The 22761-nt window shown below is 36.3% G+C and overlaps 3 protein-coding genes across 3 annotated transcripts; 1 reads left to right on the top strand and 2 right to left on the bottom strand.

The window, feature by feature from the left end:
- Positions 1-482: 482 nt before the first annotated feature.
- On the top strand, positions 483-894 carry LOC129807315 (small nuclear ribonucleoprotein F; the record flags this gene model as incomplete). The annotated part of the gene is given in 2 exon segments (XM_055856508.1): positions 483-682; positions 741-894. Coding segments are annotated over 2 exon segments (267 nt in total). The 3' UTR covers positions 833-894.
- Positions 895-943: 49 nt separating this feature from the next.
- On the bottom strand, positions 944-10923 carry LOC129807313 (uncharacterized). The gene is made up of 6 exons (XM_055856506.1): positions 10602-10923; positions 4949-7014; positions 3230-3361; positions 2992-3167; positions 2810-2932; positions 944-1248 (listed from the first exon to the last, which is right to left on the bottom strand). The coding sequence occupies exons 1-6, from the start codon at positions 10700-10702 to the stop codon at positions 1141-1143; spliced, it is 2706 nt and encodes a 901-aa protein (XP_055712481.1). The 5' UTR covers positions 10703-10923; the 3' UTR covers positions 944-1140.
- A 198-nt stretch (positions 10924-11121) lies between these two features.
- On the bottom strand, positions 11122-21326 carry LOC129807314 (glycogen phosphorylase). Its single transcript, XM_055856507.1, has 5 exons — positions 20819-21326; positions 14018-14249; positions 12413-13866; positions 11569-12021; positions 11122-11501 (listed from the first exon to the last, which is right to left on the bottom strand). The coding sequence occupies exons 1-5, from the start codon at positions 21059-21061 to the stop codon at positions 11349-11351; spliced, it is 2535 nt and encodes an 844-aa protein (XP_055712482.1). The 5' UTR covers positions 21062-21326; the 3' UTR covers positions 11122-11348.
- Between the last annotated feature and the right edge of the window lie 1435 nt (positions 21327-22761).

Below are 22761 nucleotides of genomic sequence, written 5' to 3'. Positions count from 1 at the left end.
TCGAGGAGAAAAACTGCCCTTTTGTCAAGGGAAAACTCCAAATCAGCGTCTGATAGGAAAGTACTCTAAAGATAAGCCTGCGCTGTACACAATTCAATGGAGATTCTCATGGGAGTCAGCTGGAAAGAAAAGAGACTTTTGCATGCTTTTAAGCATTAAAAGTCGGTTATTGATATACAAATTGGTAAATGGGGAATAATTTTCTCGGCTCAAAGGACCAAAAATGTATATTACAACATTTTTTATTGATTTTTTATCTCTGTCTATTCTCCGATACTCACTTTCAAAAGCTGTGAGTTTGTTTCAGCCTAAACCGACAACTTGACGAAACGTCATTCGTTAAGTTAACATAACCTCAAAAACGCAACCCAAACGTAAACACACCGCTTTGGTGATTATTTTGTTTAACATTTCCGTGAGTTTTCTTGGATTTTTCCTCATTCAATCTACACAGTTTTCCCCTAAATTGTGTTATATTGCAGAAAGGCAAAGAAAAACAGTAGAAAAATGTCAGCTGCTATGCCAATCAATCCCAAACCCTTCCTCAACAGTCTCACCGGGAAGGCTGTGATGGTGAAGCTCAAATGGGGCCATGAGTACAAAGGATATCTCGTGTCTGTGGACAGCTACATGAACCTCCAGCTGGCCAACACCGAGGAGCACATAGATGGACAAAATACAGGTAAAATTCCCAAAGTAAGTTCCCAAATTTCATACATTAACCTTGCTCCGACTTTCAGGAAACCTCGGGGAAGTCCTAATCCGGTGCAACAATGTCCTATACATCCGAGGGATAGACGACGATGATGAAGAAGGAGAGATGAGGGATTAGTTTTAGTAAAGTCTCAATAAAATTCCACAAAATAACAAAAAAAAAGTCTTTAATTTCTGATTTTTCTCTTCCGGAAACATTCCGGGAATATCCAAAAAAAAACACTGTCCCTTCGCAAAAAATCGTAAGAAATTTATTTAAATAAAAATTTACATAAAATTGAAAAGATTGATATTGACTAACAAGTTCATCTTGTAGGTTTCTTCCTCAAAACTGAATTTTTCATCTACAGCTGAAAAATCATAGTTATTTTTCTAAAAAAAAAACTTATAAATTGTGTCTTTGAGTGCCACTTTTGCCCTAAACATTTATTCGTTTATTAATTCACCATAGTACGCAGTCAATGCAATGAATTTCCTATCCAAGAAATTCTGTTCGATCTCCACAGCTCCTCCTGGTCCAGCGAGCGTTGAGAGCTGGAAAAACATAAAAATATTCAAGGCTTATTTAGAAAGTTTTTTTTTTCAAATTAAGAACACAATTTGAGTTGAGAAATTTTGTGAAAATACTAATAGGTTAACTTAAAAGCTAATTCATTTCGGAATGTGAGGTTATGGTTGGCATAACCTAAAATAAAACTAGTACAAAGTGACAAAGTTTAATAAAAAGGATGCATGAGATTGGGCAGTAGACGCAGTAGATTGGTAAAATTAGCATCGAATAGCAATTTTTACTTGTTTAATAATGTACTTCAAATACATAAAAATAGTAAAATATTTTTGAACAAGGAAAAATTAAGAAGTTATGAATAATTTTTATGTTTCAGATAAGGTTAAAAGTCATTTATAATAATCAATTTTACGTTTTTTACTGACCAAAATCGAATATTATCTGATCACAGAACATAAAAAGTGGATTGAGGGTCCTAGAATAATAAGCATATTTCTATTGCTTAACAAAGACGTTACTTATAATTTTGAAATTAAAGGTTAAGGTCAACTTAACCTAAGAAAGATCCAAGTTCTAAGTGAAACACTTCGGAAGTTATGCAATTTTATAATTTAAAGGACAATTTAACCAAAATGTTATCTCTTCCATTCCTGTAGAAGTGTAAAAAAAATAATGACTTGAAGATATTGCGTAAAAATTGCAATAAAATCAATCTTTCAGTTCTAACCTCAAACAACTTGATAAATTTATTACATGTACATACCGGTGCCGGCCAAAATCCCGAACGCCAGACTTTTCGGGATTTTGGCTTTCGAGATTTTGACCCATTCGGGATTTTAGGTTTTCGGGATTTTGACCCATTCGGAATTTTGGCCTATTCGGGATTTTGGCTTTTCTGGATTTTGGCTTTTCGGGATTTTGGTTTTTCGAGATTTTGGCTTTTCGGGATTTTGGCTATTCGGGATTTTGACCCATTTGGGATTTTGGCTTTCGGGATTCTGGCTTTCGGGATTTTGACTTTTCGAGATTTTGACCCATTCGGGATCCTGGCTTTCGGGATTTTGACTTTTCAGGATTTTGGCTTTTCGAGATTTTGGCTATTCGGGATTTCGACCCATTTGGGATTTTGGCTTTCGGGATTTTGGCTTTCGGGATTCTGGCTTTCGGGATTTGGACTTTTCGGGATTTTGGCTTTTCGAGATTTTGGCTTTTCGGGATTTTGGCGTTCGGGATTTTGTATTTCGAGTTTTTAGCTTTTCGGGATTTTGCCCCATTCGGGATTTTGGCTATTCGGGATTTTGGCGTTCGGGATTTTGGCTTTCGGGATTTTGACCAATTCGGGATTTTGGCTATTCGGGATTTCTACCCATTCGGGATTTTGGCTTTCGTGATTTTAACCGAGACCCGTACATACTTAGATCAAGATACTTATACTTGGTTCAAAATTTGCTTATTAATTCTCCTAATCGGGGAAACATTTCTTATAGAATCAGAGGTTATGTACGACCTAACCTTAAAATCCAATCAAACTGTAACTCCAGAAAACCTTTAAAAAAATATATATATTTTTAAAATAAAGTCACTCACCTGCTGAGTATTTGAATTTCTGGGCAGGAACATTGCGATGTTCTCTGTGATTTTCTGACACTTTGCAAACAGCTCAGATGCTGGTAATGGAATGAGAGACTTTTCGAGATCGTAAGTTTCCTCCTTAAAGTCAAAAAAAATTTAAGTATACACAGAATTCTTAACCATTAAAAAAAACGAACCTTTGAATACTGAGGACCTCCCCATGGAGGACTTAGAAAGACAACGTCCGCTTTAAGGGTGTCCACCAGGGCTACAAAGTCTCCGACAATGAATTCAATGCGATCCTGAACTCCGTAAACTGCTGCATTGTGCTTGGCCATTTCGATCTTCTTGGGATCAATGTCGATGGCAATTACTGAAAAAGAGGATTTGAGGTTAGGTTTCTAGCGAGAAGGAAGTTTCAAGGTTATCCTTTACCTTTGCAGCAAGTCATGGCAAACTGAATGGTATTCCCGCCAACGCCACAAAAACCATCCACGAGAAGATCGCATCGACAGCGTTCAGCAATGTGCGAAGCAACCTTTTCCGGAGTTACAGAGAACCAACTCTCTGAAGAAAAAATAAGAGTTAGGTTAGGTTATAATCAGTTATGGAGAATTTAAGATAATAAATGGGAGGAGGCTAATCCAATGTTCATCTCCAAACAAGTGAGATCCCTGGTAGACCCCGGAACACTCAGGTGAGTGATAACAGATTGCGTAACCAACCCCAATGAGAAGTCACAATCCTGAGGCTAACGAACAAAAAATCTGGTCCTCCAGAAGAGGGTTGGGCAAGGGGCTCCGTTATCCGTCAAGATTGTCACGAAAACTCGCAAGGAGCCTCGGATAGGTCGGACTTTACGGCAGCGATCTACAGTAGACTTTTTCTCAATCGGGCATATTGTGCAAAATGTCATTCAAATTATTGAGAGATTCTGGCGTAAAAGTTATTGTAAGTTCCACAAATAGCGCTCAATTATTAATAATCACGATAAAATAAAAGAAACTACAGTGAATCTAAGTAAATTTACTGAAAAATCAAACGTGAAAATTGCCAACAAATTTTTTCGCCCGATTGAACGAGAGTTTACTGTATGCATATCCAACAACTACTAGTTGAGAGAATGCCCAGAAAACTACAAGACAGTGAGCCTGAAGAGACGAGGTTGAGAGGACGCCCTAGAAAACGATAGAAGGAAGTAATGGACAGTGTTTTAAACAACTGGGAGTTCTGACGTGCTGGGGAGTTAGCGGAGAGTCGCCAGGACTGAAAGATGTTAGTACGAGAAACCCGATCTCTTAAAGGGATCTAAGTAAATAAAGAAGTTCAAGTATGTCACCACGACTAGTATGACCTAGCTCTCTTTGAACTTCAAAATGAGACTGTAAAAAAAATCTCAGCTAAATAAAACTGTAGATAGGAATAGGACCGGCAGCACTACTTTCATCTTCGAAGATGCAGCGCCATGATTAGACTTAAAATGGCGGCATAACGTCGTTTCGACGATACCTCAACATAACACTCGTGGAGTTTTAAGGAGATGATTCAAAGTCGGGAGTAATATCCAGACATTGATAATGCGCTACAAAAATTATAAGATTGATGTCAATTAGATTAAAAACACTCAGGCGAATTGGAAGTTTGAAATCGAAGAATTCGAAGCAGTATTCGAGGAAGGCCCATATCAACACAAGAAGAACTTGTATTTTTTTTAAGATTTGATCAGTCAACAAATTCAAAACGTTTAAAAGCAGCGGGAATGATTCAAAACAAAGAAATCTGGGTGCCGTTACGAACAGAATCCGCGAGATTTCGGACAGCGCTTAGTCATGTGTGAACAGTTGCTGCAACGTCAGAAAAGCAAAAGACTTGAATCGAAAAATCCGAAGGTCGAATATTCATGGTGCAAAGCTTATGCTCTGTATTTAGTGGAACCCGCTAGTCGCAGCCCATTATTATCTGCTGAAGTCTAGAGAAATAAACATTGGAGATGTGTATTAAGAACCATTGATTCCTTTGAGCTAAGTCTTGAAGGCTAAACGACAACAAGTTGTGATCGATTACGAGATTGGCACGAAACATCAACACTTTCATTCGCATGAAGAACCAGGACAGGGAAGACAGGTACCCCCTTAAGAACTTCGATCTACTCACCTCTGTCCATACGGATGCCCTGATCGAACAGTGAGAAGAGAGAGAAGCGCTTGTACCAGTACTTCAGCAGTGATTTGTCGTTGATGATCTCCGTTGGTAGTCCCGCTGCGATCTTACTCTTACGCTTCTTCTTCTTTTCTTTCTTCTCCTTCTGTGTCTCCTGTTCCATCTTCTGATCTCCATCCGGATCATCCGGAGATTCCGTCACTTTTGCAGCTGCAGCTGGAATCTGCTGAACTCCTCTAGGCAAAATGGCCGTATGAGAATCATCATCTGAGGAAGAATGCAGCGTTACGGGAGCTTCTGGTGGATGTTGTTGGACACTTGGAACCTGATTGCCCTCATCGTCGAAGTAGATGTGCTTTGGCCTTGTGGTCATCTTCATCTTGAGCGCTCTGTTGTGCAATCTTATATGCTTCTTCCGATAAACTACTTCACCGTTCATATTGATATTTCCAGCTGTGTCTGGATTGCTTTGAGTATCCTCAAAAGCGTATCCCATGAGACTGAAAGCTGCCTTAATCCGATCTGCACTGGATTCTTCAGGATCACTCTCATGACTCCTCTTTAAGTTTGTCGACCGTTCATTTGGTGGCTTTTTGCCATCTCCTGATCCTTGCTTTTTTGTTGCTCCCTTGGGCTTTCCAAAAGCCGTCGGAAGTCCCAAAGCTGCTAGATCATCAGTTGAAACGCCTTCAACATTCTGACTATCCGCATTATTGGTGGAAGTCCCAGCTTCTTCTCCACCTCCAGCAGCTCGATTTATCTTGAGATTGGCCACTAATCCAGGAAGTGCTTCAGATTCTTGACGCCTTCCACGCTTGCGTTTATTAATCTTAGTCTGAGCTGTGAGATCTTCACCCTCTTGATCAGAACGTTTCTTCCCAAAGGTAGTCTTCTCCCCAGACAGACTGCAACTGAGATTCCAATGACGGGATTTCTCCTGTTGCTGCTTCCTCTCTTCCATGAAGAGATTATAGTGCCGGGCATATTGCTCCTGGAAGTGTTTTTGCCACAAAATTTGCCAGTAGCTGTCAACATCCATCGTAGCATCATCTTCCTGGGACTTTTCAGCTCGATCGATGGCTGTGTCGTAGAATTGTGAGGAAGAAGTTTCCGAAGATACTGCATCACTGTCATCTTCCTCTCCTGGGGAATTTCCAGTGCCAGATTGAGAACTCTCAGAACTCACGCGACTACTGCAGAAATCATAGCTGGAGATGGTCATCCGGGTGACATTCGTCATGGAATCCGTCGTACCTATAGTCAACGGGATGCTGGAAGTCACACTTTCACATCTCGGACTCAGGAGATTGTCCACCTCTGATGTGGTGGCTCTGTACGTGTTCCACGTGTCATCGATACTCGTAGGTGACAGTGGATTCCAGCCCTCTTCCATCTGTGGAGGACCCCCTTCCGCCGCCTCCGGTTGGGAACATGTGGATATAACTATCTCAGTCCCAGTCAAATTTCCAATCTCCTCCTCTTCATCCATCCTGTCAAAAACAAACTTTCCCGGTTCTTCACCCTCCGGAATCATCCCCTTGTAGTCTGGATTGATATAATCACTGTACTTTTCAATCCACGATGCCCAAATCAACCTCTCCCCATTTCCAGCCCAATATTTTTCCCACGAATCATTGAGTTCTTCCGTCCCAAATACATCCGGAAGAGAATTCCGATCACTATGAATGACTCCCTCGGGAACCTCTTCGTGGGAAGTTTTGGCTATGGGGATAGTTTCTGTGGCTTTTGGGGTGGATTTTATACGCTCAAAGTAGTATTCCGAGAGATCAGCTCCACTATCCGAGGAATGCAAGCCCACATTGGCAGTTGTGGTGAAGATATGCTCATGTTCATCAGTGCTGCAGTAGTTATCGGTATGGGATGCACTAGCGCTGTGGTAGCAGGAATTGGCATCTGCATCCTGATCATCTTGACTGTTCTTGGTCGAGGATTTGGGAGTTTCTTGGGAAAAGTGGACTTGTGCATTGATATCGAATACATCATCTCCTTCGCTGATCTCCTCTTTGTCCAACGTCGATGCAAAGATGTCATGGTAGTTCCTAGAATCCCACCCACATCTTATTAATCCCAGGAAATGTTTTTTGTGTAACTTAACCACAAATTTGGTGATTCAAAATGTTTAAAATATTATTAGGAAGCGAGGATGTGCAAGACATAAGTCCAAAAAGCAAAGTACATACATTCTAGATTTGAAAAATGTGTCCCATAATATAAACCAATAAGTTTATTCGAAAGGCTTAAGGTGATATAAAGCATAACCTTAAAAAAGCGACATTCATATTTAATTATGGGATTGTTCTGTAATTTGAGGTTAAGAATGATCTAACCTTATAAAAGGAAAAAGTAAAGGAAGATCATCAAGTTCAATTTGGCATGTTGCATAAGTCTGAACCACTGCGTATAAAGTCTCTCGAATTTGAATCTCTCAAATTCGAACAACGACGTTAGGATTCAAAATGTCAATTGTGAGGTTATGTTAAAAAAATTAGTATTCTGGATGAATTAAAATCATATTTGTGTGCTTCTTCCTGAATGTTTACATACATTATGATCATATAAAATGAAAAGGAAGTGTGTTACCACTAAGATTTGTAATAAAGTACCGGAATTTAATTCAAAGTACAATTTAATCTCACATAAATTTCGTTAGTTTTGAAAAAATTATTCGAATTTAGGAAGCGAGAAATGTCAAAAATACCCCCCGAGCGTTCGAATTTAGAAGACTCTACTCTAGTTGGCATCTTTTAAGTTTGAGATTAGAATTTGAGAGTTTTTCGCTGATTTTTTTGTGGTTTAAATTATTGATCAAAAATTCCTCTAAAAGGTATATTCGTATTAAGTCCTCGTAGACGAGAAAATATTTTTAATCCTTAAGATTAGTCTAACTGTAACCTTAATTTTGAACTGAAACTGTCAAATTTTCACACATATTTTGAGTAGTTAGTTTTGCTACAATAACTTAAAACTAAGGCATGATTAAGTACTTAATAAGTACTTAATGTGGGATGAGGGTAAAATAATGCAATAAGACCTATTCGCTTTACGAGCTTAGTTCTCTTATTTTATTACACTAAGAAAATATAGTTAAAATCTTCTTTTCGTTCTTAAAATTATCTGATTCTAACCGTACACTGCTTTAATCTACCAGCAAAATTGGAAAATGAAGTCCTAGAATTATTGTATCCCATAAACACATTCTTTGCATTCTATTGACTTTAAATAAAGTGGAATTCCTCAAATTTGAACAATATTTTCGAAAAGGTAAATGAATTCATGTGTAAAGTTCACTTTCCCTAGATTAAGAAAAATAACTTTAGAGAATTTATCAGTATAATTTGTCGTTAAATAGATTAAATTTGATGAGGAAATTAATATTATACGACAATACAGTAGATTCTCGCTAATTCGGTTCCTTTAAGATCGGACTACTGTCGAGTTCTTCAAATTTGAACTCCTAAAATTTAAACGACGGTTGAATTCTAAGTGCAAAATTTGAGGTTACGTGAAGTAGGTTTAACGTGGAATCTGAATCAGAATCATTTTTCTCTACTGTTTCCTCAATATTATCGTATTATATTAACTTCCGCAACAAATTCCCTTTATTTCACAATAAATTAAATTAATATATTCTCCTAAAAAAAATTTCTTAATTTAAGGAAAGTGCATTTCACATGAATTCCGTTAAGTTTTTGAAAATATTGTTCAAATTTGAGGAGTTAGAAATGCCATTTTTCCCCCAAAATGTTCAAATTTGAGGAACTCTACTGTACTTTTTAATTCGGGCATCAGTAAATTTTGAAAAAAAGTTATCGACATTTTCCAGGTTTGATTCTGATTATCGAATGAAACAAATATATTTAAATTTGCTACGGTTTGTCTTAGCGGTGATTTGGATTATTAAGAGGTTTACATGAGATTTCCCGTCAAATAATATCTGCAGATATCTTTAAGATTTCTGTAGAGAAAATCTACACCTCTACAGAATATCTGCAGATAAATTCTGTAGATATTCTTACGAATTTTATTTGGGCTTGGGACAAAATTCGTCAGAATATTTCGGCAGATTTTCTGACGAATCTCTGGACGAATTTCTGTAGATATTCTGTAGATTTTTTCTACATTCCAGACTTTCCAGACAAGATGTGTCAGAAGAGATGGAAAAATTTTTCACTGAAGTTTGCAAAATTCTATAGAGTTATTCTTAGTGATATCACGGTGTTTATATAAAATAAAGAATTCTGCGACGCCGTGTTACAAGTAGAGAAAAGTGAAGTGAAAACTTTAAACAGAGTGTCGACCAAAATTTCGTGTTTTTGTATCATTCGATTGGCGATTTTTAAGAAATTAGTATTTTTGCTCGCAGTTTTTTTGCGTATCTAAAATGTGTACTCGGTAATGCTTGTTAAGCAGAGCATACAATTTTCTTTATAACTTCTACAGTTTCTTCATAAATCAACAATATTTTTGTGAAGTAATGGAGGTTATGCAAATTTTCTAGGGAGAAATTCTGCCGAGAATCTGCAGATTTTCTCTGAATGTACTAGAATATACCGTTAAAATTCAAAAAACCTCCGAGTAAAATCGGCAGGTAGAGCAAAGATTTGACGGGTTATAATAAATATGAGTACGTCAACTTAATGTGATTATGCAAATGAACAAAAGATCGTTGCATTTCAAACAGTTTAACGCCCGAATTTCTCTCTAATTCGGATGACATTTCGGTCCCAAATGCCCGAATTTGAGAGAGTCTACTGTATTGAGGAAGCACCACAGAAAAATAGTTCTAATTCAGATTTCACGAAAAATTTCTTTTACATTACCTCATATTTTACATTTTGTATTCAATCATCGTTCAAATTTGAGGAACTCCACTGTACTTCGCATTTATAAAATTATATATAATCTCGGAACCTTAACCAAAAAGCCTTTTAATAAAAATTTTATACATTTCAACTGGCTTCATATAAAAACAAATAGGAAAGGATATTAAAATCACAAGAACAAAATGATTTATTACTGAAACGTTTATTATGAGTTTCTACTACGACTTTGCTTTTTGAGGTTACGTCAAACATAACCTCACAACTTACTGAAAGTTTCCCCTGGGTATTAATGAGAAAACTGTGAATTTGTGTCAATCTCAGGGCATTTTAATTTTTGGTTTTCCAATAGACAACCAAAAATTTATTAATAATAAAAATGATAGAAACTGTATAATTTTTGTAAAATCAACAATAGAAACAGCAGAATTATTTGTATCATTAATTAATTACAAAGAACATTAAGAAATGCGATTTAAAACATGAATAAAAATATTTGAGTATTTTAGATTTTTGTCCATATTTTAATTAAAAATTCATAAAATAAATCAAGTTAACAATGATTAAAAAGAGAAATTAATTCTCTACCAAATAAACAGAATCTTGATAACCATTTCTTTTAATTGCAATTTTTAGAATTTCTTTTCAAAGAATAAAAACATAAATTGCAAATGCTCCTCATTATACCCAAAGAAAGAATGTAATTTCACAAGCTTCTCCCTGCGTCCATTTTGGGAGCTTTTCTATTGTCCGGGAACACCCATCTCTTCCCAAATATTCCCTGTATCATTAAGGAAGACACTTACTTGATAAATACACGGCTGCAGAGGCAGAAAGTGTAATTTTCCTTGTCTTTGGCCAGAGGATGTGACAGATAAATTTCTGCAAGAGGTTCCCAGTCACCCATTTTCTCAGCTTCTCACACTCCAACTTTTCTGGCTAAAAAATCACCTATCCCCCTTTGGGATATTGCAACTAACTGGCCAAATAACACGCCAAACTCCTTAGCTACTCACTCACTGCACTTTTCTGGCATTTTCTGCACTTTTTCCCACTGATTTTCACTAAAAGTTTAACACCATTTTTGCACCACAAAAAACTCCCAATCGATATGACAGATTACCATGAAGTTGGCTACAAATGAGGACCCTCCTTGAGTCAATTTGAATGGCCAACTGTCGGAAACACGTGCTTCCTCCGCTTCCTATGTGTTACTTGTTGTTTGTGTGCTGCATTTTTCTCGAAGATTTTCTCGGCGTTCTTAGCTCGCTGAATAATAACTTTACGGTTCAGTGGAAAGATTAATTTGCAATAATAAAGACGGTGTTTTGACCACAATTAATATTTATTCACAAAGCACAGTGTCTTTCAAAAAAGTGATTACATGATAAGCGATAATATTCACAAAATAAAAGAAAAAAAAACGTAATATGCACAAAATATCTTTGTCTCATCGATTTCCTGCCCCTGGACGATTGATAATGGCAGTGTTCCTAGATGTTTTCCCAATGGCACTGCAGAATTCTTTGTAGTTCTCTTTCAACACTTGGGATTTAGTCGCGTGGCTCATGGGGAGCTGGAAGCTTCTCCCACGTCGGCTCACATCCCCAGATTTCTGTGGCATAATCATAAATTGTGCGATCACTGGAGAATTTGCCACTAGAAGCAATGTTGTGGATGGACATTTCGAGCCATTTCGATTGATTCTGTAATAAAAAGTTCCAAAAGTCAAATAAGAACCAAATACGAAGTGCTTTCGCTAAAAATTCATACTTTGTAAGTTTTCGAGACAAGATCCTGAGTCTTGATATAAGACTCGAAATCAGCAAACAAATAGTAGCGATCGTACTTGAGTAGGACATCAGCTAGATCCTTATACTCATGGGGATTGCTAGGACTGAAGAATCCACCTTGGATCTGATCTACACACTGCTTGATATCCGGATTGCTGTTGTAGTAATCATAGGCATTGTAGCCACGCTTCTTCAGTGCTTCCACTTCCTCTACTGTCATCCCGAAGATGAAGATATTATCATTGCCCATCTCTTCGGCCATTTCCACATTGGCCCCATCGAGAGTACCTATCGTGAGGGCTCCGTTCAGCATGAATTTCATGTTGCCCGTGCCCGAAGCTTCGGTTCCGGCAGTTGAGATTTGCTCAGAAAGATCAGCCGCTGGCATGATCTTCTCAGCCAGGGTGACTCGGTAATTCTCCAAGAAGATCACCTAAACAAAGAAATTGATAAATGTGATTACGGACACGGATTATTTACGTCTAAAGATGGCGTCTAAACAAGCAATTTTAATAATTGTGAATATTGCGAGGATTGGCCGCTGAACGGAGCGCCACTATGAATAATCTGTCAGCAACGATAGAGTTCCCTGTTCGACATACCGCGATGGTGGCGGCCTCCCAAATGTTCAGAAAGTGTGATGGCCATCAAAGAGAACTATTACTTCAACCGCGTTCCTTTCTTCCCAGCCCGTAAGGATTTACATTGGACCGAACCCTGTTCCGAACGCCTTTGCTGAACAGTGTTCAAACAGAGAACTTTCGTTGCTGGGACTTTGAATAAAAGAAGTTATTTTCTGAAAGATTCAGCGAAATATCACTTACTTTGAGCTTATCTCCGACAATGGGATCATTGTTAACCACATTGGCCACTGCGCAGATCAACTGGATGATCTTCTTGGCGATGTAGTATCCCGGAGCAGCTTTCCCACCAATCATGATGGTTCGGGGCACGAAAGCAGCTGTGGGATCTCGCTTGATGCGATTGTACAGTGTGATGATGTGAAGGCAGTTAAGCAGCTGACGCTTGTACTCATGGATTCGTTTAACCTGAATATCAAACATACTAGCCGGATTGACTTTCACCCCATACTCTTTTTCGAGGATCTGGGCCAGTTTGAGTTTATTCTCCTGTTTCACTTGAGCCACATCGCGCTGGAAGTTGGGATCCTTGGCCCATTTCTTCAGAGCAACAAGCTGATTTAGGTGAACTGGCCATTCATCACCAATTTTCTGTGAAATCAGGTCCGCCAAGCCGGGATTGCAGAGTAGCAACCAGCGTCTGGGGGTGATTCCATTGGTTTTGTTCTGGAACTTTTCGGGTTCCATCTCGTAGAAGAGTTTGAAGATGTCAGCTTTGAGGATATCTGAGTGAATCTGAGCCACTCCATTAACAGCATGTGATCCGACGATAGACAAATGAGCCATGTTGACACGTTTCTCTCCCTCTTCCTCAATCAGTGACATTCTCCTAAGCCGGTCCATGTCTCCCGGATAGCGCTTCTCCACCGCTTGCAAGTGTAGGAAGTTGATATGGTAGATGATTTGTAGATGCCTTGGCAGAATGCTCTCCAGCATAGAAACTGGCCAGCGCTCGAGAGCTTCTGGTAGGACGGTGTGATTGGTGTAGGCACAAGTGCGTTTTGTGATGTCCCAGGCCTTCTCCCATGGCAAGCCTTCAATGTCCACAAGGATCCTCATGAGCTCCGGAATGGCCAAAGATGGATGAGTATCATTCAGTTGAATGGCTACTTTGTCCGGAAAAGCATCAAAGTTTGTTCGGACAGCAGCTCTTGAGCCAAACTTCGAGGATTTGTATCTTCGGATGATGTCCTGGAGGGTAGCTGCACACATGAAGTACTCCTGCTTGAGCCTGAGTTCCTTCCCCTCGAAGAAATTATCATTTGGATAGAGCACGCGGCTGATATTCTCTGCTAAGTTGCGATCCAGCACAGCTTGAATGTAATCACCGTCGTTGAAGAATTTCAGATTGAAATCGATAGGGCTCTTTGCTGACCACAGGCGCAGGGTATTGACTACGTTGTTGTTATATCCAGGGATTGGGTTGTCGTAGGGCATTGCGTAAACTGTTTGAGTATCTACCCACTTCTTCTTTCCACTCGGTTCATCAACAACGCGGCCGTAGAAATAAATGGGGATCATGTATTCCGGACGGGCTTTTTCCCAAGGATTGCCGAACCGCAGCCAGTCATCAGGTTCCTCCACTTGCTCTCCATTCTTGATCTTCTGTGCAAAAATTCCGTACTCGTAGCGGATACCTAAAGTTAAGATAGACCTAAACTTAGTTACTTTAAGTAAGAAAATATATTTTGTAAGACCTTTTTTAAGGAAAGGCCAGAAGTAGAATAAGATTAGATTTTTTTTTCAAGAAAATAAAATCATTGTAGTGTTAGAAGTCGTAGTACTGACCATATCCGTAAGCTGCGAGTCCAAGAGTGGCCATTGAGTCTAGGAAGCAAGCAGCCAGTCGCCCTAGGCCACCATTTCCAAGACCTGCATCTTCCTCGAGTTCTTCGAGCTCCTCAATGTCCAGGCCCAGCTGGTACATGGCTTCATCACAAGCTCCCTGGAGTCCTAGGTTGATCATTGTATTCTGAAGGGAGCGACCCATGTAGTACTCCAGGGATAGATAGTAGACGCGCTAATTAAAAGAGTAAAAGAGAAAATATAGAGAATGTTAGAACATAATTGGTAAAATGTGAGTCTTAGTCCTTATACGGGCTTCAGACCTAAGGCCCTTGACAGACCTGAGGATTAGCCGAGAGACCGCTTAGCGTAATTATATTAGAAATAATGGTTAAACTACATTTCCATCATTTTCCACTAATTCGTCTCTCGGCTTAAGTCGTAAGTGTGTCTAGGGCATAAGGCTTAGCCATAAGGCCTAACTTCTCTAGATACTTATCGGTCGAAAATGTTTGGAAAATTTTGACTTAGAAATGAACTATTAAGGGGAACTAATCTATTTGAGTTAAAAGAACAAATAAATTGGTTGCTATTTGGGATTTTGAGACCTTCGGAAAGTAGGCTAAACCTCTAGTCTGAAGACGGTCTTACGGCGTTATCACACTTGTACATTAAAATTTTAATGTGATCTACATTAATTGTCGCTTGTGAGCGTCCAAATATGTTATTTGTGTCTTTGAGTTACTTAATATTTGGGGTTTTTCTATTTATTGATAAAGAAGTGGACTTGGCCTGCAAAAACAAGTTTAAATTTACCTAAAGCATAAATATTTTTCACATTAAAAAATTAAAGAAAAAATCGCATTAATTTTTCGCGTTAATGCTATAAATCAATTTATATCAAATTTTGTGGGCCAAGTCTACCTTTTTATCAACAAATAGATCAAATTTTGAATACAAAATGATTCAAACACACAAATTACACATTTGGACTCTCACCAGCGACAATTAATGTGAATCATATTAAAATTTTAATGTGTAAGTGTGATAACACAGTTAGAGTCTTGACAGACCTAAGGATTAGCCAATACACGGCTTAGTAGAATACTATTATTCATTAATGTATTGCATTTTAGCATTGTATTTACTTGAATTGTTGTCTTTCTATTGCAACAATTATAATAATTCAAGGTTAACTTTAAGCATAAACATAAACATAAAAGGTTATCTCATAACCATAAATTTAAAGGCTTTAAAAAGTAATTATATTGCATGACTCAAATGTTTACTATATTTATTATATTTTAGAATTTAACGAGTATTTCAAAAATATAATATTTTAAATGGTAAGATTTAAAAATGTTTTCGAGGTTAGAAATTAATAAACAGAACACACAAATAATTCTTCTGTGTTTGAGGTTAGGCTAATCATAACCTAAAATATTTTTAATTTACTTATTGATTAAATAAGAGAACTAGGAATTAGGCTTAAAAATTTGCAGTTGCATAATAATTAAACATATTAAAAATATTTTAAATTTTTTTGTCGAATTTGTTTTTTTTAGAAAATATTACGACTAATTACCAAATCCTTTTGAAACAAATAATTTTTTTACATTATGTGCAGGATGAATAATTGTGTTTCTAATTTACTCTTTACATTAAAACTATTTAAGTTATTTGTTATCGTGCGTGATTCATAAAAGTTTCGAACAACACGAGACGATTTCACCGTGCATTAAACGATCATAAAAAAGTAAACTGAGTAAATAAACTAAAATTATCTGCTCGAATTATGCAATAGACGCTCCACTAAAATTTAAATGCATTTTCATGTTGAACAGTCTCGAAAATTATATTTAAATTTAAACATTAAATTAGATAAATGCCCTGAGCATTGTTCGTGATATTTCTATCTCTGTAAAAATTGTCCGATATCTAAAGTTAAATAAAACCAATAAAAGGCATCAAATTCTTTGTCCCATTGCAAAATTGCAACTGTTTTATAAGATAATTGAAGCACAAACAGGCTGAAGCTGAAATGAAAGTCCCGTGACTATCGAGTTAAAAAAAAGCATTTGAGCGCAGGAAAAATACAAAATGATAGATAGAACAAAGAGGAGCAAATGACCCGATAAAACAGTCGAGGAGCATTCTCCAGGGAGACTCTCTAAGGTGCCCTATGAGTCTGTCACTGGTCCATTGAGAGGTATCTTATTTGGTTCACTTTGGAGTCTTAGCAAAGCCTCGTCAAACGACAAGTGGTTGTCCTTCGACACTGAAGCAATTGGCTGCTGGCAAGACGCCAATTTCAGGTCACAAATCCACAATCCCACTCCCGCGATACTCAAGAGCAAGCAGGGCACAAAAAGTTCTCTCTGTTTTGAGATGCGGGGTTATCGAGAGGTCACCGGAGAAATTGAGAAATAATTTGAAAAAATACACTCAATATTTCGTGATTTTTACAGCTTTTCTGGGTGGATGAACTCTCAAGAATTTGTGAATGGAATTTAGACAATTTTTTTTAGGACGATTCTAGGTAAATGTAGTGCATTTAGATAAGCTTCCAACGTAAATAATAGTAAAGAAATAAAGTTAATAAATAAAATAATCCAAGCATTAAATGCTCTTCTATAAAATCAAAGGATTTGACAAAAACGCAATTCGAATAAGAAAATATGAGTAAAAATATAACAACGATAGAATGTATTGCACTTATTTAATTTTAATTTATTATTATTAGTATTATTATTATTATTATTATTACCATTCCTATGTATTCACAATAATAGGGACATCCCTTTTACAATTGTGAAAAAAAAATAAAACAAAAAAAAAAGAAGAGGAGGAAAAAAACAATAGAGAAAAAAATTACAAAAACAAAAGAAATTTAAGAATTAATTTTAACAGCAAAGAGCAAAAAGAACTAAAAGAAAAAAGTCAAAATTCTAAGCTTCTCAGGCTACAATTTGAAAAAATTGCCGAATGGCAGCTACAGAAGAGCCTCCGTCACTTGGGATGTCATTGAAAATAGCAATGCACTTAACAAAAAGCGTTTTGTAAAGGCAATCATCATTTAAAAAAAACCTTTCAATGTAAAATTTCGGATAAGCCAATTTGGAAGTTCGGGATTTAATAAAAAGGGATGACAAAGCGTTCCAGGCTTTGCGAAATGCTCTGACTTGTGACTTATACGGGCTTCAGACCTAAGACTTAGCCATATAGCTTAACTTCTATAATTCCTTCTTAATCAAGATTTTTTGGAAAATTTATCACTTATGATTGGTCAACATGGGCAAGTCATTCATTGAATTTTGAAAATCCAATAAAATTGGTTGCTATTTTGAATTTCGAGACCATTTTGGGAACTGGGCTAAACCTTAGGTCTGAAGCAAGTAGATTAGATGCTACAGTAGACTCTCTCTCAATTGGGCATTTGGGGCGAAATGTCATCCGGTTTATCGATAGATTTGGGCATCAAAGCCTTTGTAAATTCCACAAAAAGCGCTCAATTATAAAGAATCACGATAAAATAGGAAGAACTAGGGTGGCGGCATTACTTATGGCCAGTCTATACTTGTGGCCACTTCGTAGATATCTTTAATTTTTTCCCCTAAATTAATTTCGAAGAACCACAAAGTTAGGAATATTTGATGTGCTATCATTAAATGAAACTTCTAAACTGATTTACTTTTACATTTCGGTAGAATTTTAATTATTTTGTGGGAATTATTTGACTTATGCGCCCAACGGTCAAATATACATTTAATCGTTAAGAAATTTACTAACGATCTCACAATTTCTATTAACTAAATTTTATATAAGGTAAAGTACCCTTACTCGACCGGGTTCCTCTATTCGACCGGTGGGTCAATTTTTGAATATTTGATGGTGAATTTCATCAATTTCTATGAATTTGTCACTGATTCGTATTATTTAAAGAATAATTGACCTATTAATGTTAGATCATACACAAAATATTATAGCAAATATAATTAAATTGAATAAATAAATCTACCGGTCGAATAGAGGAACCGGTCGAATAAAGGGTACTTTACCTTATTCAATAAAAAATATTTAGTACTATTTTTCAAAACTTGTTTTCTTAGTAACTATATTTTCATTTCCCAATTGATTTTGATGATTTTTTAAGCAAAAAATGTAAAATAAAGACAAAGCCGTAAGTTATGACCTATTTGATAAAATTATTAACTTGTGGCCACAGAATTTGACATGTGGCGCCCTCACAGATATTTGGTTTAGCGAGTTGTCAATCGTTTTATTTTGATTCAATGAATCTGAGTTTTCTAGCAAAAATTTAATAAGATTTAAGGTAAGTGTTGAAATTATAACATAAAATTGATTATAAAAGAATAGTGTGTATGATCTTGTTGATTTTTTCAATAAACTTGCATTTTGTTGTTAATAACCTAACTTTTTCTCTTATATCCCTCTTAGGACAATGCAAAAAACGAAATAAAAACCCTATTATTAAACTCAAAGGATGGAAGAAGTATTGAGAAGCATTGAGAATGGAGTGATCACGACAAGTATTCCATTCATTTCACCCCAATCCCCACACAAACTCTGCATTTAAATATCCGGAAATTCTCCGGGAGAAACAATTGATCACGGATGCTTTCATAGTGCCCAAAAGAGAACAAACCAGATGAGGATATTCTGAGGTGGGTTCTTTTTGCAACCAAACGTGGCTATTCCATCACGAAAGACAGTTTGGATTACTGGTCACTGTGCGCAGAATCAATGTTAGTAGACTGCTACTATTATGAGTAAAATGTTTGAAAAACTATGAAAATTTTTTTAAGAAAAATAATAAAAACCTATAAAAGTGTTTAAATGCTTTTCTTTTCTTTTCTAATACAATTATTTTATTACTAAGTTTGTTTTATATCATTTGATATTGTGGCCATAAGTTATTCAACGAGTGGCCATAAGTTCGTAAAAGTGGCCACAAGTTATGAATTTTACATGGTTGAGAAAACCACATATTTTCCGGGATTTCAGGGATTTTCCTAGGATATTCATTTGAATATATCGAAAGAAACTACATGAAAGAAATTACTCTTAAAAATTTGCTTTAATTGGTCAAAAATATCAACAGCTATGAGATATGTCCCTAATGTGGCCAGAAGTGATGCTTGCATCCTATAGCGAATTTGAGCGAATTAGCTTCATAATTAAACGTGAAAATTGTCAACAACATTTTTCGCCCGATTGAAAAAGAGCCGATTGAGCGAGAGTCTACTGTATACCTCAAAAGCACTTTCGCGTCAATAGTTTTCCAGTTCTTAACCGATATAAACCGACTCATAAATCACTCGAAAGGTCACCCAAAATAATTTTAAAATTAATATAATTGATTTTCGGACAAAAATGATTTACTGGTTCATAACCTGTTCATTACCGGTTCACAAACGATTTGAACTGATTTATAAATCACTCAAAACATTGCCCAAAATACCTCAGGAATAATATAAATTGAATTTCGAATAAAAAGTAGTTACCGGTTTAGAACCAATTGGATATCTTTTAAGTAAAATGTAAGATTTTGAAGTTATTTTTTGCCACATTTTGCCCCATTTTCCCTGATTTTTTTTTTCATTTAATATTACAAATTTAATTTGTATTAATAAATTTTAAATAAAATTTTTAAAATAGTACTTGAGGGTTTTTTCTAACAATAAATGTGTAAAGAAAAATGGACGCTGGGCTATTAGGCCAACAACTAATTAAATAAAAGTTAGGAATATTGTATTTTCTGGATCTGGATTAAAACATTTAGAACTTGAAATTTTCAAAAATTTAAATTCTAGAGAAAACCCAGTTACGCGCTACAATATTTGTATTATTTTTTTAAAATTCTTTTTTATCACTTTTTTCTCAAGTTTGGTCATAAGATTCAAATTTAATATTTAATATCTATTTAATATCTAATCTAATATTTAATATCTATCTTTAATATTTAATATTTAACAACTTTGAAATTTACAAAATTTTAAAGATGTCCCATATTTTTTTTTAATTCCATTTTGAACGGGGAATGTGAATCAGACTTTGAATCTCGCTCAAAGGTTGAAAGTTTAAGTAACTGTTCTTACTTAGAAAAAAAATTAAAGGAAAAAAGCATTTGCCAAAATATTAGTAATTGACCAAAATAAACAGATTTCATTTAACTTTAGTATCTTTCGCACGAATTTGGGTTTTTGATAAAACACAATTACTATCTTGAATAATTTCTCGGCTTAAATCAGATAAGAGACAAAAAATGTGAAAGAAAATTAACAAGATTGGTCAATTTTTCGCTTGATTGTTATTTACAGTTAATGGTTTAACCAGAGCAACAAGCTATCTCACTTCTAACTGCATTTTACCGGATTATTTATCTTTTTCACAAAAAAATTAAAATGCTTTAAGCTTTTCAAAAATAAATCTTATTGTTTGGTCCTATGAGTTTTCACATCTTTATTATTCATTCTTGAGAATGCATCCTTCGAGCAATCTTTCATCCATTTCATCAATTTTAAATTTCACGAAAAATTGCACCATTGGCAGCATCTTTGTCTCACTTTGTCCACTTTCTTCGACCTTTGGTGACCTTGCTGAAAATCTTTCGGGCGATTCCACAGAATATTTTCAGGTGGATTATGATCTCAAGCCGAGACAGAGAAAAGCATGAGGGAAATGTGACGGGGGAGAAATTCACGATGACTAGTGGATTTAATAATAACCCGCCAGAAATGAAAAACCGCGGGAGAAGAAAAGATGGACAAGGAGGACACTCACCTTGGGATCCTTCTCATAGTAGTACTGCTGTGTGCGAATCCAGCGGCTCACGAGATTGTCCTTGACACAGTGAGCCAGAGCAAAGTAGTAGTCTCTCGGTGTGGACACATTCCTGTCCTTGACGAGGGTATAGTGCAGATGACGGTTGAAGTTCTTCTTCACCTCAGTCACATTCTCCACCTGGGCAATCCCCCGGACGCTGATTTGCTTGCGCTTCTCACTGTCCGACTGAGGCTTCGACATGACTCCAAAATCTCACAAGATTCCACAACACACAGAAATCACTCGCGAACTCCTGGGCTACAACACTCAATGGGCCTCCGGACGCGTCTGGAGAGTCACTGGACAAGTGCTCACCACAAAATTCCAACAGAGAATAAGTCTCGGAGCTGATGTGCTCTAATCTCGGTCACCTTGCCGGAAGGTCAGGCGTGCGCTGTGGCTCTCAAGACACTGACATCGCCCTGACAGATCCCCACCGGCGAGCTCCCCATTCCACTTCCACATCTGCCCACTTGCCGGCGTTTTTCAAGCGCTTCTCCTCAAATTCTTCGGGCTTATAATTTAATTTAATGCTTCCCGGCTTTTTTACCGAGGAAATTTAGGATTTTCTTCTGGAAGAGTAGAAAATTTCTAGCTTTCTCCCAGTGTTATATTTTTTACTTTTTTTGCGATATTCGCAAGTACTAATCATCTTTTAACAACACCATTTTCTTATCATTGAATACTTTATCTCATACACTCAGAGAAAATAGGGCAAAGATTTTACCACGAACAGAGCTTAAATTGTGTACCAACGGAAAGAGAGCAATACTTTGAACAAATATTAATATTTCTACAAAATTTTAGAATTCCAAAGCTTCAGAGAAAAATATAAAATATATAGAAAAATATAAAATGTTTAGCAAATGTTGAGAAATTGTGATTTAAAGTTTTCGGGTGACCACCCAAATCGCCGCCAATTAACAAGATCATCGTTTTCTCTCACAAATACCACAGCCACGCTTCTTTAAAAAAGTTAAACCACTCTGGAAAGCTTATTCCTCAACCGATTTGGTCAAATTTGGATTTATTTGAAAGGTCTTGAAATTTCCGATTGTGGGCTGCGTCAGCCAATCGGTAATCAATACCGGTAATTAATATATCTTTTTGATTATTAGATTATTACTGTTTTTTATTTAATATATAGGGTGAAGTGATACAATTTGGACATAGTGTTACAAGTTCGACAATTCGCCGGTACAAGTTGGACAGGGATTTTTTCTTGATAAATATAGTACAAAATTTGTTTAACTCACAAGGAAGCAAATTATAAAACTAAAGCATTAAAAATATACAAATAAAAATTAAGTACTAAAAAAATAAAATAAATATAAACATAGTTTTCATTATATTTTTTATTGGTCTATAGTGTTAAACATAAGAGGTATCGATTTACCGTTTTCGCTGATTCCACCCATGCTCCGCAGTGGACATTATCTTGAGTCTCCTTTTCTACCAACATCATCCAACGCATCTTTCATTTTTTAGATATAATTTCAGAGATAGCCCAGTAGGGGAATTTTGCAACAGTATGCCAATGCCATATGACAAATTTAAATTTTTTTTTATGTGGTAAGTTTTAAAGAACATCCAAATCATATAAATTACTAAAAGCGTCACAGAACTCTTTGTAATGATATTTTGATGATAACTGGGTTTTAATGTGGTTCTGGTCCCGAATTTTACCATGAGAATTTGTCATATGATATTGTCATACTTGCTACAGAATTCCCCTTCAGGTGAACATTTCATTCATACATATACCTACCTATGAGTGGAAAATTCACAATTTTGAATTTTTGAAGGCCAAAGTTCAACTACGCTGGAGGGTGTATTTTGCAACTGATGAATTTTGAATTTTTGAGTATTTGCACTACTATGAAAAATCTTCACAAGATTAT

Source organism: Phlebotomus papatasi, chromosome 3 (assembly GCF_024763615.1).
Source record: "Phlebotomus papatasi isolate M1 chromosome 3, Ppap_2.1, whole genome shotgun sequence".
Taxonomy (NCBI): domain Eukaryota; kingdom Metazoa; phylum Arthropoda; class Insecta; order Diptera; family Psychodidae; genus Phlebotomus; species Phlebotomus papatasi.
This window is presented reverse-complemented; position numbering and strand designations above follow the sequence as displayed.